The following is a 19326-nucleotide window of genomic DNA, read 5'->3' as shown; positions in this document are numbered from 1 at the left end:
AATTTGTATCAAAATTAGTTTTATCTGTATTGCACAACATATATTTGTAAGGTCTTTATGCATAATATATATTGTGAAAATGGGATAAACAATAATTTGCTGTTAAAAACGCGTGAAGATCACATGACCGTCAGGAAGAATGCAGCATCTCATTTCTCACAGGACGTGTTCTCTGTTCTCGCGGTCTCCCAAGTTCGTTCTTCCAAGGTAATTTGGCAAGAACGGTCTTCACAAGAACAGTTCTCAGCATTCTTGGAATTGAGAAACAGCCTATGACAGGATGATTACTGCTCCATCTGAAAGCAGGTGCTAGAGATATAATACTGATTACATAACTGACTTTACTGGCAAAATGCGCATAGAAATTACCTTCAGTTCTTCGTGCAGCCCTAATCAATAGTATGCATCATTAAAATATGCACTTTATATATTCATATGTTTGTTTGCTTGTTGTAAATACAGATGAGGGGTCAGAGCAAAGCTCTGGACGAGACACTCCAGCCAGTGGCTCCTCCAGACAAGGTGCGGGAGACAATGAGGAGAACAAGAAAGACAAAAAGAAAAAGGCCAAAAGCAAGAAGAAAGAGAAGATGAAAAGCAAAGGAAAGGAGAAGGAGAAAAAGAAATCAGAGGAGGTCGGTGATGAGTTGGATAAGAAGACCAAGAAGAAAGGATTCGGATTGCTGAGGCAAGACCCCAGTTCTTTGTGTTTATACTTGCTTTTGTCTGTCCCTTTCCTCTTCTGTCTTTGTTGTTTTGTGTCTCTCTTAAAGGGATAGCTCACACACAAATGAAAATTCTGTATTTTAATAACCCTCATGTTTTTCCAAAGCTTGCTTTCTTCTGTAGAACACCATCGAAGGTATTTGGAAATATATTTTGGTCAGTCATTTTTCCAGAAAATTACAATGATTGCTTTTGAAGGCTTCAAAAAGATACACAAGCATCATAAGATAGCATGGATGTAATAGTCCAATTGACTTAAGCACTATTAATCAAATCTTGATGGATAGTAAGGCAGCAATAATATAGTTTTTTTAAATTGTTTTAATGATTAATCAGATTGTTGTTGATTATGTCACTGACTAATTAGGCTTTGATCAGTTATTCATCTTTTTGCTGTTCCTGTCATATTTAATCAGGCTGCACTACAGCCTTATTTAAGTGTCTATCAAACTGAACAGTTTTATAGCAGGACTATAAAATAGGTCACATGAGATCAAACTAAAATATTCATCCGTCTATATGTGTTCTGTCTGCTGTTAGATTTTTGGTCATTTCAACAAATTGTTGTGTAGTAGGTCCTACATTTGGTGTGAAACTTGTTTCAACATTGGTATAAAGTTATATTTTATATAGTATCACTATATATGTAGAGTGAATGCAATGTAGACTTAAAAGTACAGCATGTAAGTTTGACACCCAGTGCTTGAACCAGGTATTGCACTCCTGGATCAAAACAAACACAAGTGCAGGTTGCCAGATTGAGGACAGGAGCGAGTGATTTAAACTCTGTTCTAAATAAAAGCAACGGCACCCGATAGAAGGAATATTTTCCATAATAAAATGAGTTTTTGTCCTAACCAGCACCTCGAATGGATCTATTAGAAACGGCTTCTATTTCTCACAGGTGAACAACAGAAAACTATCACATTGATCACCTTAGGTACACCTCATGTGCTTTATTCAGTGTTAAATGATAACAATGTGAGTTTGAATGCCATTTAACAAGACATTTATTGCGATACACTGAAAGCAGCAGCAGATAGTTCACCTCAGATCTGAAAAATAAAATAAACCTTTGAAATTGAACTTTAGAACTGAACACATACTGTATGAGTGATTCAGCATCTACATTTAATTATGTTAAAGAGGGTTAATATGTATTATTAGATTATAAACCTAACCATTTTGTGAGTGAGTGCACTATTCTGTGCTTCTGAATGGCTGTATTTAAATTTCTGTTGTTTCGTCTGGTGCAAACAGCCAAATTGCTTAACACTGCGTATTTCGTCACAAGGCGTGTTTTTAGGACACGGGGATACAATGCAACCTTTAATATTTATATCATTTGCTAATTAATAACCTCATGTGGAACTGAATCTGTCTCATTTCGGAGTCTTGTACTGTCCACCGGAGGTCACATTTAAGTCACGGACGCATGCTTTGAGAGTCTTTATAAATGAATGAATGAAATACACAGTTTTCCTACAAGGCAAGCCGGGGGGCTGAAATATAATTGGCTAAACTGGCATTGGGCAGGTTAAATTTACCAAAACAAAGACAGAGTTCCGGCACGGGAAACACATTTTCAAAGCAGAATAACTGACTTCTTCATTGTTTTTCAGATAAACAAGTATGTTCCCTTTGCCATATTTCTTAAATATCTGCAAATATATTATGCTATTTTTATGCTTTAAAAGTCAAAAACTTACATACAGCACCTTTAAAACATGTAGTATTGTCACTGTCTACTGTCTCCATTGTTGTGCTTTATCTTGATTTATTCACAAACACACTCAAGTGGCCTCATGGGATGCTAAAGTGTCTATTGGAAGACTGTTTCAGATGTTATATTTTTGTCAACCGTTTTATCAATACTATTGGGACAAACTAGACCTTTTTTAACCTATTGCAAAAGTAGGTAAAAGCTCATGTTCGGATGCAGAGAGAATATAAGTTTCATAAATTTGATTAATCTTCACTATCAGGTTCACTCATATTGTAGCTCTTAGAAAAGCTTGGATTTTGGAACTTCCAAAATGTCACAGAGTTAACTCAGGATCTTTTGGTGTATTTTTTCAGTCTCTCTTTAACGTTAATGAATACAAAATGTGAATAACATAAAATTTATCTGAAGGAAGTCAGTCAGATTTAGAACAGCAAAAGTTTGAGTAAATGATTTGAATATAGACAACTAAGCTTAAGGCTGGTTTAATTAACAGATTCTCCCACACATGCAAAGGTCAGGATGGATGACTGTTGATTTGACACATACTAAGCTGTGGCGGTAGGTCATCAAGCAGTCACATGTCGTGTGGTGGAATGTTGGCCCGTGCTGCTGTTGGGACGCTCTGCTGGCTCGTGCCCGTGGTTGAAAGTGTTTCGGCCCACTTGCGTGTGTGTAACTGACTTCGACCGCTGGTAAACAGAGCAGTCAGCTCCAGCTCCATATGGCACACCATCTCTGCGTCACGGCGCTCAATCTCCCCTGTCTTCACACTGCGCCAGCGCCAGGCCTAATTTGCATCATGGTGGGCACCTGTGCCAACCCCTGCCCATCTGCCTGTCCATCGGCTGGCCGGCGATGATTCCGGCACCAGCAAGACCAGGCCGCTTCATCACAGTAGAGGACGACCCGCATGAGTGATTCTACAAATCAGAGCATGGACGCCCCGGCAGGCTCCACCTAACGGGCAATTAGCTCTATAATTGTTTTAATTTGGATGACTGCCGGGAAAACTGAAAAGCACACCATGCTGTTATAGCAACACGCTGAATATTCCAGCAGAGAGAGAGAAACAGAATCAGCGGAGAGAGGCAAACAGCCGGAGAGCTTGATTTAGCTGGTGTCGTTCTCAAGGTGAACCGTCTCGACTTGTCCTAAAGTGTGGGCTTCGATATGGCTCTCGCATCCTTTAATCCGACTGATCCCACTGTTTTTGCTCTTCCTAGTGTCTGCCGGTGTGCCCACTGTGGCCAGCTCTCCTCCTGCGCCCATGCAATCATTATAATGTGCAGCATTGTTCTGAGGAGATAAGCGTTTATGTGTTGGCTTGTCGGTGGCTGATGGGGTGAGGGATGAAAAGGTTATTGAGAACCACCGGCGGTTCATTTATTTATATTTGGCAGGCGGCAGGGATTAGAAATGTGGATTCAAGAGGCGTGTGTTTTGATGGTGTGTGCTGTGGAATCTGACACAGCCTTCGCTGACGAAACCTGGATTATTTTGGCGCAAGATTGCCCTGTCACCCTGCCCGGGCCAAATAACATGAATTGAATGAACTGAAAGTGTGTTGATAGAAGAGTTTAATTCTCCGCAAGTCAACTTTTTTGAAGGTTCAGGGAGTGTGAGCACTCATGGATGTTTTTAACAGTGAGTCTGGGTTAAAGGATTAGTTTCTGCTCAACATGACCTTCATTTTTAAGGTTTTGTATATACAATACACAAATACCCACATGAACCCTGTGGTCATCTGGATTGTCCAGGGAGTGATATAAAGTGAGGCCTATTTACTATATGTACTATTTTCAGTCATTCATTCATTTTCTTTCGTCTTAGACCCTTTATTCATGAGGGATCGCCACAGCGGAATGAACTGCCAACTTATCCAGCATATGTTTTACACAGCGGATGTCCTTCCAGCTCCAACCCAGAATTAAAAAATATCCATACACACTCATTCACACACATACACAATGGCCAATTTAGTTAATCAATTCACCTATACCGCATGTCTTTGGACTGTGGGGGAAACTGGAGCAACCCACCCCAACACAGGGAGAACATGCAGAAATACCAACTGGCCCAGCCGGGACTTGAACCATCGACCTTCTTTACTTACTATTTTCTTTGGATCATAAATCTAATAAATATTTGTAACAATACCAAATTATTATCATAACAGAATTTAAAATGGAATACATGTCCATGTAAATCACCATTGACTAAATCTTCAACAAAGTAAATGGGGAAACTATACAATTTGGGGGAAGTAATCTCTATCAGATGGCCATTCATTTTAGCTTTCTTTTCTCTTTTTGTATAATTGTTTCTTTAATTATCAAATCCTCAGATATATTTGTTATTTTACCTAAAATATTATTTTCTTGTGGGGCTTCTCACCTACATACACTGCAAACTTTTGGTCACACTTTATTTTAATGTAAACTTCTCACTGATAACCATTATGTCTTTTAGCGCTTTCAACTCCCAATTGGGTACTTATTAATGGTTATTAAGGTAGTAGTTAGGTTTAGCTTATGGATAGGGTTAGGGATATACAATAAGATCATGTAGAATATGTACTTTATAAGTACTAATAAACAGCCATTATCTTATAGCCGGCTAGCCAGCAGCAAGCTCTCTGCAACTCTCACATGGTCGCCCACTGAAGCTAAGCAGGGCTGCGCCCGTCAGTACCTGGATGGGAGACCAAATGGGAAAGCTTGGTTGCTGCCGGAAGTGGTGTTAGTGATACCAGCAGGTGGCGCTCAACCTGTGATCTGTGTGGGTCCTAATGCCCCAGTATAGTGAAGGGGACTCTATACTGCTGAGTGGGCGCCGTCTTTCAGATGAGACGTTAAACCGAGGTCCTGACTCTCTGTGGTCCTTAAATTTCCCAGGATGTCCTTCGAAAACCCGGCATCCTGGCCAAATTTGCCCGCTGGCCTCTGTCCATCATCACCTCCTAACCATCCCCAAATCATAATTGGCTTCATCACTCTGTCTCCTCTTCATCAATCAGCTGGTGTGTGGTGTGCGGTCTGGCACAATATGGCTGTCGTCACGTCATCCAGGTGGATGCTGCACACTGGTGGTGGATGAGGAGACCCCCCAATGTGTAAAGCACTTTGAGTATCCAGAAAAGCACTATATAAATATAAGGAATTATTATTCATAGTGACATTTGGGACTTAAATGGATCGTTCACCCACACGGTTCACTTTCTCTCAAGTGGTTCCATACCTTTACAAATTTCTTTCTTCTGTTGAACACTAAAGAAGGTATTATGAAGTAAGCTGAAAACCTGTAATCATTGACTTCCATAGTAGGAAAAACTAATACTATGGAAATCCATGGTTACAGGTTTTCAGCATTCTTAAAAATAATGTCTTTGTGTTTAACAGAAACTCAGACAGGTTTGAAAAAATGAAAGGTGAGTAAATCGTGACAGAATGTTCAGTTTTGTGTGAACTGTCCCTTTAAACTGAAATGCAAACTTTTCTTTTTCATTCCTTATAATATTGTATTCTATATAATAATGCTCTTGCGTCTTCATATATTTCCCTGAAACCAGGAACTGAACCATCTACTAGCACTGTGTAGATCAATAGAAAATTATTGACTGACCTTCCCAATTAGCATTATGTGTACTTGTGATGTTTGTCCTCAAAGGTTAAGAGCAGGTGAAGTGCAGACTAGCTGAGATGCCCCTTGAGGACCATGACCTCTACCCTCACCAACTGTAAATCAGAGAGTGCTTCAAGTAATTGAATATTTGAAGTGTAGTCTCACTATAAAAACAACAACCTACATTTAGAGCTATTAAATGAATTTGTCACCAAGCAAAAATCACTGTCACATTCTTATGATCCTACAGAAATGCCCGTTGTTAATTTTAAAAGCTCAGAATATAGCCAGATGTTTGTATGAAATGAACAAAAAATGATTGTGGGTTGTTGTTTTTGTGTGAACTGTTCTTTAATTTCAGCAGAGGTTGTATTGCGCTCTTTGTTTACCATCAAATGCAGGTTTGTCCAATTGAATGTCAGCGATTTTGTAGTTGAGTATCATTTTATGGACACCATTTGGGTTCTTTGATGCTGAACAGAAGTCTCTTATTTGAGGTCAGAAACGTTGCAGACATTGTCACCTTTGAGTTAAAATATTTATTTTCTGGTTTCCTTTTCTGTTTTTCATCCCAGTGTCATATGTGCCTGTTAAATCTTTAGCTGGCCAGAATGCAGGGCATTTTGTTCTCTGCCTGGCTCACATTTACTGTTATTGGCCACTACTTAGTGCCCAGTGGGAGTCACTGGCCAGTGTCCATTGTGCTGATAGTGGCCGCGTTGATCTGGTGGTAGCTGTGTCTGTGGGTCAGAGCAGTGTAGTGAATCTGGGATATTAAGCCAGGATACGGCCCTGCAGCTCAATGATAAACATATGACAAAAGAGGAAAATCGACCTTTCATGTTACGCTGTCACTGTCTTTAGGATTCAAAGGACTGATGTTTAAATCGAGCCTTTCCTTTTCAAAATCCTTTCAAAACAGGTTCCTAAATAATATAATAGCATTGCTATTTTCTGCAAATCAGTTTGTACTGCCTTATTATTTTATATTATCACTTATTATTTGACAAAATTATATATATATATATATATATATATATATATATATATATATATATATATATATATATATATATAAATACAATTTAAATACAAATCTGCTACATTTTTTGTGAGCAAAATGACCCTAAATGTACAGTAAATATGTATAATTCAAACCAATTGTGCAGCTCTTACTGATAACCACCATTATAATAATGGCAATGAAGATAATTATACAAATTATATTTTATTACAAATATCTTTTCCACAAGCTGAGGTACATACTTATACAGTATCAGTGGTGTAAAGTAACAAATAACAAAGACTCAAACTACTGTATTTGAGTAGTTTTTCTCAGAAATCGTAATTTACTTTCCCTTGAATACCTATTTGGTGGTGTATTGGTACTTTTACTCCACTACTTTCCTTAAATCTGTAGTCAATACTTTATTTTTTCTTCAGTTCTGTGATTCCTGTCCAATCAAATTCCATCATAATGAACTACCTCAATACATTAATTGCAGAGAACTGTTTGGAAGCATTAAAAGTGTCCAAATAGATGTCCAAATCTTTAATTTTTAGACTATTTAGATGCATGTCACTGATGAGAAGATGATGGATGTTTACTGTATGATGACCGAAATGGCTTTACACAGCCAGCAGCCACAAGACATCAACATGACGTCAGATTGACGTTGTACCCCAACGCCATGGAGAAGTTTGAATTTTGTTTGGAAATGAAATTCGTGTTGACATCAGAACCCAACATTAGGCTGACGTCAGTGTCCAACGTCAAATTTAAAAACAACTAAACACTAATGTCTAATGATGTTACAGTTTGACGTTGTGAGGACGTTACCACTATGACCTCTATCAGACGTTGGATTTTGGTTGCCATACCTGACAAATAAATATCAGTATTTGACATCAATATGACGTTGGTTTAAGATGTTGGCTCAACGTTGGATTTTTGTCACTTTGTAACACAATGTAAAATCAACCAAATGTCAACATCATTTGACGTTGTTATTAGACATCAAAATAATGTTGTCCTTAGATGCTGACAAGACATTGAATATTGGTCGCCTGATATCAAAACCTAAATCTAACCTAATATTAATCCCTTATTACTTTGTGTGCCTGATGAGTAATAACTAAATGCACTACAGAATGTTAAGGTTTACACACATCCACAAATTACATGTAAATGCATCAGCATTTTACAGCATAGCACTCACTAGTCTTGAGTAATTTTAAAAGGTCTACTTTATATTCATACATTGAGTAATATTTACAACAGATACTTTTATTCACACTACATTTTTGGGCAAGTAATAGTACTTTTACCTAAGTATGATTTTTCAGTACTCTATCCACCATTGTACAGTATAGAAGTTGCACAATACTTTATTACACACAAATACAAACGTTCTCATGGAAACACACATCCACTAAAATAATGCAATATGATTAAGATGTAACAAACTCCTAAAGTATATCACCCATAAGAACTGAAACAAATAACAAGTAATACTTATTTCAACTAGGATGTAGCTAATGGAATGTAGCATTATGTAGGAACATGTAGGTTTTCTTCCAGAATCTGCATGTTTACCAATATTTTAGTGTAGAATTACATACATTTTCCTGTCAGACGGTGGTGGAAGGAGTACTGAAAAATCATACTCAAGTAAAAGTACCATTACTTGCCTAAAAATGTAGTGCAAGTGGAGTAAAAGTATCTTTTGTAAATATAACTCAAAGTATGTGTAAAAAGTAGACCTTTTAAAAGTATTCAAGAGTAGTGAGTATTAAGCTCTAAAAAGCTGATGCATTTACATCTAATTTGTGGATGTGTGTAAACGTAACATTCTGTAGTGCATTTAGTTATTGCTCAGCAGGCACACAACACCATAAGACTTTAATATTAGGTTAGATTACAGTTGTGATGTCAAGGGACCAAAATCTAAGTCAAGCCAGTGTCTAAGGACAGTGGTATTTTGATGTCCAATAACGATGTCAAGTGTTTATGCTTCCAAACAGTTTGCTGCAATTATAAATCACCCATGTCTTGAGGTAGTTCATTATGATGCAATTTACCTTCTATGTACGATTTGTTTGGACAGGAATCACAGGACTAATTTTTCTAGTCCCCTTACACTAGAAAAAATAAGTACCAATACTGCACAAAAAATGTACTCAAAGGAAAGTAAAAGTACACATTTTTAAACCTACTAACTAAATACAATTCCTGAGAAAAACTACTCTAATACAGTAATTTGAGTATTTGAGCTTTGTTACTTTAAACCACTGCTATCAGATGTGTTATGGTTTGTCATCTTATCATAAGGAAACTTGCTATTGCCAATTAACAGGTTTATGGCTTATGTTTTAAATCTTTGACTCTTAAAATAGTGTGTTTAACACTGTAGGTATTGCGTGATAGCGGTTGCATAGCTGTTAAAGCTAACGCTAGCTCTGTGTGTGTTACCTACTGACAGCATCATAGAAACTATTTGAATGACTTAATTAAATTCTGATTCAAGATTGGCAATTTTCTCCTTGCTTTTACACTGTTTTAGCTTAGCAACATGCTAACATCAGACTCTATTGGAATATGTAGTGATTTGTTAATTACATGCTTATGTACTATAGTGAAAACTAAAGTATACTATAGTATTCATTACAGTTTATTAGTATACTATAGTTAACGCTATAGTATGCTGTAGCATTCATAACAAAGAGTTGTAGATGCTTTAATACAGTATAATATACTTGTGTGGTACAAAAACACTGTTGTATTTACTTTTATCTTGGGTTTTTATGTGGATACTTTTTATGTTAATTATTTATATTCTGGAAAAACATTGATAATTTTACTCAGTGCTTGTATCTGCTGTGTATATTATGCTCACTTGAGTTTTGAACTTTTTAGCTTAGCAACATGCTAACTTCAGATCCCACTGGAATGTCTTGTGAGTTGTTATTTGCATGGTTTATAAAAAATGGTTAATGTTTAGATCTGTTTGTGTGTATGTGTTAACACATTTGTTTGTGAATGTTTGTGCAGTGTGTTTGTGAGGAAAAACTGATGATTTAGCACCACAGGAGAGCCGTATAGCTTGTGAGTGTTTATGTGACAGAGAGATGGAGTAGCTTTATGGCAGGGTATAAGGTATAGCCTTAGGTGGAGGATGGGACCCATTAGGATGTTTTACATCTTGCAGACAGATGGAGGCCCGTGTGGACTGCCAAATGCCCCTTATTTTGCTGCTGTGATACACACACATATATACAAACACACACACACACACCCTTAACATCACACATTACACTGGCTTGTACACACAATCCCTGGAAACCTGCAGTTGCAGATTTAAAAGCGGACAGTGATTTTTAAATGCTTTGCATCTGCATTTATAAGTATTTTACAAACTTACAGAGATTTTATTTAATTAAACTTTATTTTATTTCATTTTATTTTTTTAAATTTTATTTATTATTGTTTTAGTTTATTTTTCTTTATTTTTATAAATCTGTTTTCAACTATCCTGCAGTCAGACCTGAGGCATTTCTCATTGCATCTGCATTTATAAGTATTTTAAAGACTTGCAGAGATTTTATTTTATTTTATTTTATTTTATTTTATTTTATTTTATTTTATTTTATTTTATTTATTTATTTATTTATTTATTTATTTATTTATTTATTTATTTATTTATTTATTTATTATTTTATTTTATTTTATTTATTTATTTATATTTATTTATTTATTTATATATATTTATTTATTATTTTATTTATTTATTTTTTTATTTTATTTTATTTTATTTTATTTTATTTTATTTTATTTTATTTTTATCTGTAATCATCTATCCTACAATCAGATCTGAGGCATTTCTCTTCAGACACATCGAACATCTCTTAGTGAAACTATAATGTGTTAAACACTTCCAGACTTCACTTTTTTTTTCATCAACCCTGCTACTTATTTTTTTTTATTAGAAATGAAATACTACATAAATAACCTTAACATGAAGCAATTCAGCAGTTCAGACACTCTCCTATTAAAGGTGAGAGAAGAATGTGGTTTACAGCTTTACCTTGTAAGGCAAGACATTAACAGTGTGTCTTTAAACTCTTTCATGCATGTTAAAAACAGATTCAACCAGTCTAAGATGATTTAGCTGGTCTTACGGCAGCAACCACTTTTTTGCCCCAGCAGGGTATGTTAATTCTGTTGTGTGAAAACCATGAAAAGTGATGGATGCTGAATGAGTGGAGTGGTGAAATGAGAGGGAAAGAAAGAAAAAGTGTGTGTGTGTGTAATGTTGGTTGGGCTTTCCCAGCGGATGTTTATGTAGAGGAGCGAGTGAGAACAAGTGTTCAGTTCTCCTGCTTCTGCCATTAACAGAGACTGCAGCAGACTCGCTCCCTCCATTCTGTCACCAGCTGTCCTCTCTTCTTTCTCACTCTTCTGCCTCTCTCCTCTCCTTTTTTTCTAACATCTCTAGGCCATTTTGCCTTCCAGCAAATTCCAGCACAGCTGCTGTGATAGCTGATCTTTTCTTTATGAGGATTTTTTGTGTGTGTGTGTGTGTGGATGTGTGTAACCTATTCAGCAAGACTTGAAACAAAGCAGAGAAATAATGAAACATTTAGAGACTAGTAACTGACTCATTAAAAGCATGAAAGTTAAGGCTCGCTCACATCTAGAAAGATAACTAACTGGAAATAAATGTAATGACAAGCGTAGCATCATCCACACCAGCAAAAGAAGCCTTTTTGTAACTTGTGTAAGATTATTTTTACGATAAAACATATTTGAATAGAATTTAGATCTTTAAGTTTTCTTACAGAAGGTTTTTATTCAGGACATATTCATTAATTAATTTTCTTTTCGGCTTAGTCCCTTTATTAATCCGGGGTCGCCACAGCGGAATAAACCTCCAACTTATCCACATGTTTTTACACAGCGGATGCCCTTTCAGCCGCAACCCATCTCTGGGAAACATCCATACACACTTACTCACACTCATACACTACGGACAATTTAGCCTTCCGAATTCACCTGTACCGCATGTCTTTGGACTGTGGGGGAAACCAAAGCACCCAGAGGAAACCCACAGGAACGCAGGGAGAACATGCAAACTCCACACGGAAATGCCAACTGACCCAGCCGAGGCTCGAACCAGCGACCTTCTTGCTGTGAGGCGACATCACTACCTACTGCACCACTGTGTCGCCCTTCAGGACATATTTTAGGGCTAATTTAGGGCAATGTTGTTTCTGAATAGCTGCCAATGTTTTTATCATTTTTAGCTGAAAAAAATATTAAGGAAATCATTGTTAGGTTCTTTTAGATCAATTTCTAGCAGGCCTGTAGCCAGCCTAGTGATAGGGGTGGACCTTTTTGCAGTTATTCCACTCATTTTCTATTTAATTTAGTTTAAATACTGCATTTTGGTGAGATTTTAAGCTCATTTTTTTGCTAGATGAGCTTGTCGGATGGTCACACTTTTTGATGTACCGAAAACATTTTCTAAAGACTTAGAATAAAATAATATGAAGAGGCTAGTTATTCTTAAGCTACTTTATGATATATCACTAGGGGACAAAATAGCAATCTGTTAAAGTTTTAAATTTAAAACTGTTGCCTTTTGTCATTTATTAGACGAATACTAAACTGGCCAGCACATTCAACTTTCTCAGAATTTAGCCATTTGAATAATAAAATCTCCAGGTTGGAGGAAAGTCCTTACCCCAGGTGGAGGTGTTCAAGTATCTTAGGGGTTTGTTCATGAGTGGGGAAAGGGTGGAACGCAATATTCACAGGCAGATTGATGCAGCAGTAATGCGGTCGATGTATCGGTCCGTTGTGGTAAAGAAGGAGCTGAGCCGAAAGGCAAAGCTCTCAATTTACCGGTCAACCTACGGTTTGGGTCATTACAGAAAGATCTCTGATACAAACGGCTGAAATGAGTTTTCTTCACAGGGTGGCAGGGCGCACCCTTATGGATAGGGTGAGGAGCTCTGTCACCCAGGAGAAGCTTGGAGTAGAGCCGTTGCTCCTCCACATCCAGAGAAGTCAGCTGAGGTGGCTTGGGCATCTGTTTCGGATGCCTTCTGGACGCCTACTTAGGGAGGTGTTCCAGGCATGTCCCACCGGGAGGAGGCCTTGGGGAAGACCCAGGACTCGCTGGAGGGACTATGTTTCTCGGCTGGCCTGGGAACGACTGCGCATTCCCCCCGGAGGAGCTGTAGAAAGTGTCTGGGAAGAGTGATGTCTAGAGTTCTCTCCTAAGACCGCTGAGATGAAATGACATGAGATGAATAATAAAAAACATGATAATATCAATGTAAAGCTGCACGAGTTTTCTAGCTTCTCTTGTAAAAAAGTACATTTGAAAATTCATGGATAACAACAATAGCCTAATAAGTATTAATATTAGGCCTTATAAGTATTAAAATAATAGTCACTTTTGGTGACTTCACAACTTTTTATTTGTCATTTTATTTCTTTCAAGAATAACGTCCAAGATTTAGAATAAAAGGTACTTATAAAAAACAATACAGTGAAAATTGACTTCACTTGCATCAGATTTCCGCTTGGTCTTAACTTTTTTTAAAGGGTTATTTCGATAACTTATGATGGCATAACAATCATAATAGGACAAATGAGCTCATGTATGGGACAAAAACTGGACCTTTGTCAGAGGGTGGTGGGTCTTTCGAGCCAAACGAACTCCCCTGGCTATATACCTGTCTAGAATTGTATCACAATATTTGTTTGTTCAGAATCAATCAATTCATCAATTAATGAAACAAACAATCTGTTCAGTCAATCTGATTCCGATGGATAAAAACCCACTGGTTAAAATTAATTGTTTATTTGTTAAAATAGATTCATGAATCATTTGGACTAATTCATTAAATCAAACTGATTCATAAAAGGTAATTAACAAAAACAACAGTAAACATGTGTACTGTTTCTATGTTAAGTGGGCTTCTTAATGGAGCTTTTTTCAGTGTTGCCATGTCTGATGATTATTAGGCTTGCGTATTGAGGTTGAGGATTCATGTTTTACAGTATATTACCTCGATGTAATATTACTATTCAAGCAAATACTGTGAGCATTTGCAGGTTGAAGTTTTTTATGTTTTTTTTTTTCTTTCTAAATGAACCATTTGGACTTAAAAAGTCTTTCTTTCTTTCTTTCTTTCTTTATACAGTAACTTAATACACTGTGTGCACAAGATTGAAGTTATAAAGGAAGATTTTTAAAAGTTTCTGTATGTAAATACAAATATGCATATTTAAAATATGCACAGAAATACACTGACTGGCCACTTTATTAGGTACACCTGTGTAACGGCTCGTTAATGTAAATTTTTAATCAGCCAATCAAATGGCAGCAACTCAATGCATTTATGCATGTAGACATGGTCAAGATGATCTGCTGCAGTTCAAACCAAGCATCAGAATGGGGAAGAAAGGTGATTTAAGTGACTTTGAATGTGGCATGGTTGTTGGTGCCAGACACGCTGGTCTGAGTATTTCAGAAACTGCAGATGTACTACGATTTTCTTACACAACCATCTCTAAGGTTTACAGAGAATGGTCCGAAAAAGATAAAATATCCAGTGAGCGGCAGTTCTGTGGGTGCAAATGCCTTGTTGATGCCAGAGGTCAGAGGAGAATGGCCAGACTGGTTCGAGCTGATTAAAAGGCAACAGTAACTCAAAGAACCACTCGAGGTATGGAGAAGAGCATTTCTGAACGCACAACAAGTCTAACCTTGAGGCGGATGGGCTACAGCAGCAGAAGACCACACCGAGTGCCACTCTTGTCAGCTAAGAACAGGAAACTGAGACTACAATTCACACGTGCTCACCAAAATTGGATGATAAATGATTGGAAAAACTTTGCCTGGTCTGATGACTCTGATGAATTTCTGCTGCGACATTCGGATAGTTGGGTCAGAATTTATCATCAACAACATGAAAGCATGGATCCATCCTGCCTCGTATCAACGGTTCAGGCTGGTGGTTGTGGTGTAATGGTGTGGGGGATATTTTCTTGGCACACTTTGGGCCCATTAGTACCAATTGAGCATCGTGTCAACACCACAGCCTGCCTGAGTATGGTTGCTGACCATGTTGATCCCTTTATGACCACAGTGTACCCATCTTCTGATGGCTACTTCCAGCAGGATAACACGCCATGTCATAAAGCGCAAATCATCTCAGACTGGTTTCTTGAAGATGACAAGGAGTTCACTGTACTTAAATGGCCTAATGGTCACCAGATCTCAATCCAATAGAGCATGGGATGTGGTGGAACGGGAGATTCGCATCATGATGTGCAACTGACAAACCTGCAGCAACTGCGTAATGCTATCCTTTCAATATGGACCAAAATCTCTGAGGAATATTTCCAGTAACTTGTCGAATCTATGCCACGAAGGATTAAGGCAGTTCTGAAGGCAAAAGTGGGGTCCAACCCGGTACTAATAAGGTGTACCTAATAAAGTGGCCGGGCAGTTTATGTTATGTAAATAACCCTCAGATTTAAATACTAACAATCCCTCACTAGGTAAATAATAATAATAATTGAAAATAAATTAGGTTTAAATAGGATCCCCATCCTACAGTTTAAAATGACCAAAATATTCATATATATTTTTGTCACATTTTAGTCACAGTCTGGAGCCATGTTGAGTCATAGTCGTGTTTTCCCGTTGTCTTTCAAAGGCACCGTTCCACCAGGATGAGGCTCAGTGAAGCTGACAGGTACATGCTGGCGGCGTCCTTAACTTTTCTCTTGTCAAATACAGATTTAGCCCAGCTGATTTATTTTGAGTAAGTTCATGTTTGTCCATCCTGTTTATTTATATGACTACGCTAGTCTTATATGCAAGTGCTTATGTGTATGCACGCATGTGCACTGGTGTGTGACCTTTAGTGAGTGTGCTAATGGCCTCTAAAAGCTTCTGAAACAAGTGTTAGAGTCACAGATGGTGCAACTTACCTCATCCCTCCCTCACAGACCTGCTGACGGAGCAACACCCCCTCTTGTCTCTCGTCTTTCTCAATTAACACATTTCCTAATGTCTTCCCTGCTGTGTGTTTGTATGTTTGATCAAGTCAACAGCTAAGTCTGATGCTCATCACGCTGACGCTCATCAGCAAAAACATGAACAGCCTTTGGGTAGGAAGTGACATCATTGCACCATGCAAGGCAAGAGGTCTGATGTGACTGCAAATAGGCTAGCAACAAAAACAATTTGGACATTTTAGTCAAACTAGTCAAAAATGTAGTTCTGTTTATTCATTCATTCATTTATTTTCCTTTGGCCTAGTCTCTATTTTAGTGGTGAGATTTTAAGCTCATTTTTTGCTAGATGAGCTTGCAGTGTCGGATGGTCACACTTTTTGATGTACCGAAAACATTTTCTAATGACTTAGAATAAAATAATATGAAGAAGCTAGTTATTCTTAAGCTACTTTATGATATATTACTAGGGGACAAAATAGCAATCTGTTAAAGTTTTAAATTTAAAACTGTGGCCTTTTGTCATTTATTAGACGAATACTAAACTGGCCAGCACATTCAACTTTCTCAGAATTTGGCCATTTGAATAATAATATCTCCAGGTTGGAGGAAAGTCCTTACCCCAGGTGGAGGAGTTCAAGTATCTTGGGGTTTTGTTTACGAGTGAGGAAAGGGTGAACGCGAGATTCACAGGCGGATTGAAGCAGTAGTAATGCGGTCGATGTATGGGTCCGTTGTGGTAAAGAAGGAGCTGAGCCGAAAGGCAAAGCTCTCGATTTACCGGTCAACCTCACCTATCGTCATTGGCTTTGGGTCATTACAGAAAGGACAAGATCTCTGATACAAGCGGCTGAAATGAGTTTTCTCACCACAGCGGAATGAACCAGTAGATGCCCTTCATGCCGCAACCCAATACTGGAAAACACCCATACACATTCATTCACACACACACACTCATACACTACGGACAATTTAGTTTATTTAATTCACCTATACCCCATGTTTTTGGACTGTGCGGGAAACCGGAGCACCCGGAGGAAACCCACACGAACACGGGGAGAACACACAAACTCTTCACAGAAATACAAACGACCTTCTTGCTGTGAGGCGACTGAGCCACCATGCTTCCTTAGTTCTGTTAGATGTATACAAACTATATAATGTTAAAAAAATTATTTATTATTATTTTATTATTATTTACTAACTATTATTACTGTCATCCTACACTGTAAAAAATAAATCCGTAAAATTTAAGGTAAAAAAACGTCAGCTGTGGTTGCCAATACATTACCGTTAAAAATACGGTACAAACCGTAAAAGTAATTTCTAATTTTTACGGTAAACTACCGTATTTCATTAATTTATAGAGGTAATATGTCTGTATTTTGAATTACCAACATCTTCACATCTTTTGTTACACAGTTAGACATGTTAACACAGCCATATGCAGGTGGTGATGAGTAAGTTACATAATGAACCAATGCTCATCACAAACTACTTTTCCCCCAAGGATAAAAGTGTATCAATATATAGAAGGTGCTCAGTGTCATTCACAACAGCTACTAAACACCAGTATGGTAACACGCATAAAAATTAAAGTCATGAAATGAACATTGTTTATCAACATTAGATGTAACATAAATCTCTAATGTACATCACTGATGGGGAAACAACTAAAAAGATCTATAGTAATGTCAACAAAAAGCATAAAAAGTGATGTGTCATGCAGGGAATTCTGGTAAAGTCAATTTACGGTTATTTGCCGTATATATTAAGGAGACATACTGTTAACCAGGTTATGGATTTTTACTGTAGCACTTTTACCTTTTTTTTTTTTACTGTTGAAATCATGGCCATTTCTTACAGTGTACACACATACTGTCTAAACACAATTTAGACACACATGCACACACAGCTATGGGGAATAATTAAGAAAGCATTTGGAAAGTTTCTCTGGATATAAAATTCATGGTTCTTGAGTAAAATACTATTTTATTTAATTTCTGTAATTTACTGATGGCATCTTCCCCCCCTAAATGTTGTCATTTGGAGCATTTCTTACTCGTTGTCCATGCCTTAAATATTAAAAACAAAAAATAAAATGAAAAAAAAAAACAGACCATTGTTATTTTTTACAGAAGACTTAAAACATTTATGGACATTTGTTGGAATAACCCTGATTTTCAATGCCAGCTTATTAAATCTAATAGTATTTTTCTTACAGTACCAGTTATATATATTTTTGTGTATAAATCAAAAACCTCTAAATGACAATATGTTCACTTGACTCATGGAACATGGAACGTCATCGGAACATTTTAAAACTAATGTTAACATTTTTACTCTAATCCATACCTAATATATTTAGCAAATACAAAGGTACTGGAAATCCAAATGTTTTTTTTTTCCCTCTGTAGATATTTCTGAAAAATCAAATTTAGCAAGCAAAACATACACAACGTTCCACACATTTATATTCATGCCAAATAAGAGATTGTGAAGGTTTTGTGTAGTCCTCAAGAATCCTAAAATATAACTCAGTCCTTTCTGACAGTGACTATGAGCTCCGTATTTTCTCTGAGGATAATCAGTGGACTTCATACAACTATTTCAAAAGGTTCAAGCAGTCAGAAATACAAGAAGACAACACAATGCATTACGAGCTGGATGGTTTTCAGAGCAGTACATGCGCTTCTTTGGAAACTGTTATTTTGTTAAAAAGTGTAATATTTTGCATCATTTGCAAAGTGTATGTGAACGTGCAGTGTATGAACAGAACTTTTAAGGGAAAAAAATCTAATTTCAAGCATAACATCTCACTAAAAAGGGGGGTTTTAATGGAAAACAAAAAGTATATTGACAATGTGTTCATCCCAACATGACAATTTGATCATTTTCTACTCCTTGTTGTCCACATCCATATTAAAGACAAAAACATTAAACTAAAATAAATAATAAAAAAAATTAATAAAACAATTAAGTGATATAGGCTGGACTTCTAAAGATTAATTCTTGTTTTATATGATGAAGATGGTTATTTTAAGCTTTATTCATGATCAATTCTGTTCATCATGCATACTTGATATAGTACTTCCGAACCAATGTAACATGTCAAGTTCAAGCTTCTGCAAAAACCAGTGAGGTTTGCAAAAAAACATAGTGGGTATGTTTGAACATATTTTAAAGTTCACTGATCAATGTTTTCATGTGAATAAAA

General features: G+C 36.9%; 1 protein-coding gene across 1 annotated transcript in view; it reads left to right on the top strand.

The window, feature by feature from the left end:
• The window catches only part of pard3bb (par-3 family cell polarity regulator beta b), a 641621-nt gene that overhangs the window by 418702 nt on the left and 203593 nt on the right, over positions 1 to 19326 (top strand). Inside the window, exon 18 of the mRNA XM_056465228.1 lies at positions 463 to 688. Within this exon, the coding sequence (XP_056321203.1) occupies positions 463 to 688 (226 nt within the window). The remainder of the gene's footprint in view (positions 1 to 462; positions 689 to 19326) is intronic.

This window comes from Danio aesculapii, chromosome 9 (assembly GCF_903798145.1).
Source record: "Danio aesculapii chromosome 9, fDanAes4.1, whole genome shotgun sequence".
NCBI lineage: Eukaryota > Metazoa > Chordata > Actinopteri > Cypriniformes > Danionidae > Danio > Danio aesculapii.
Note: the sequence above shows the minus strand (reverse complement) of the source record. Positions and strands in the feature narration are given on the sequence as shown.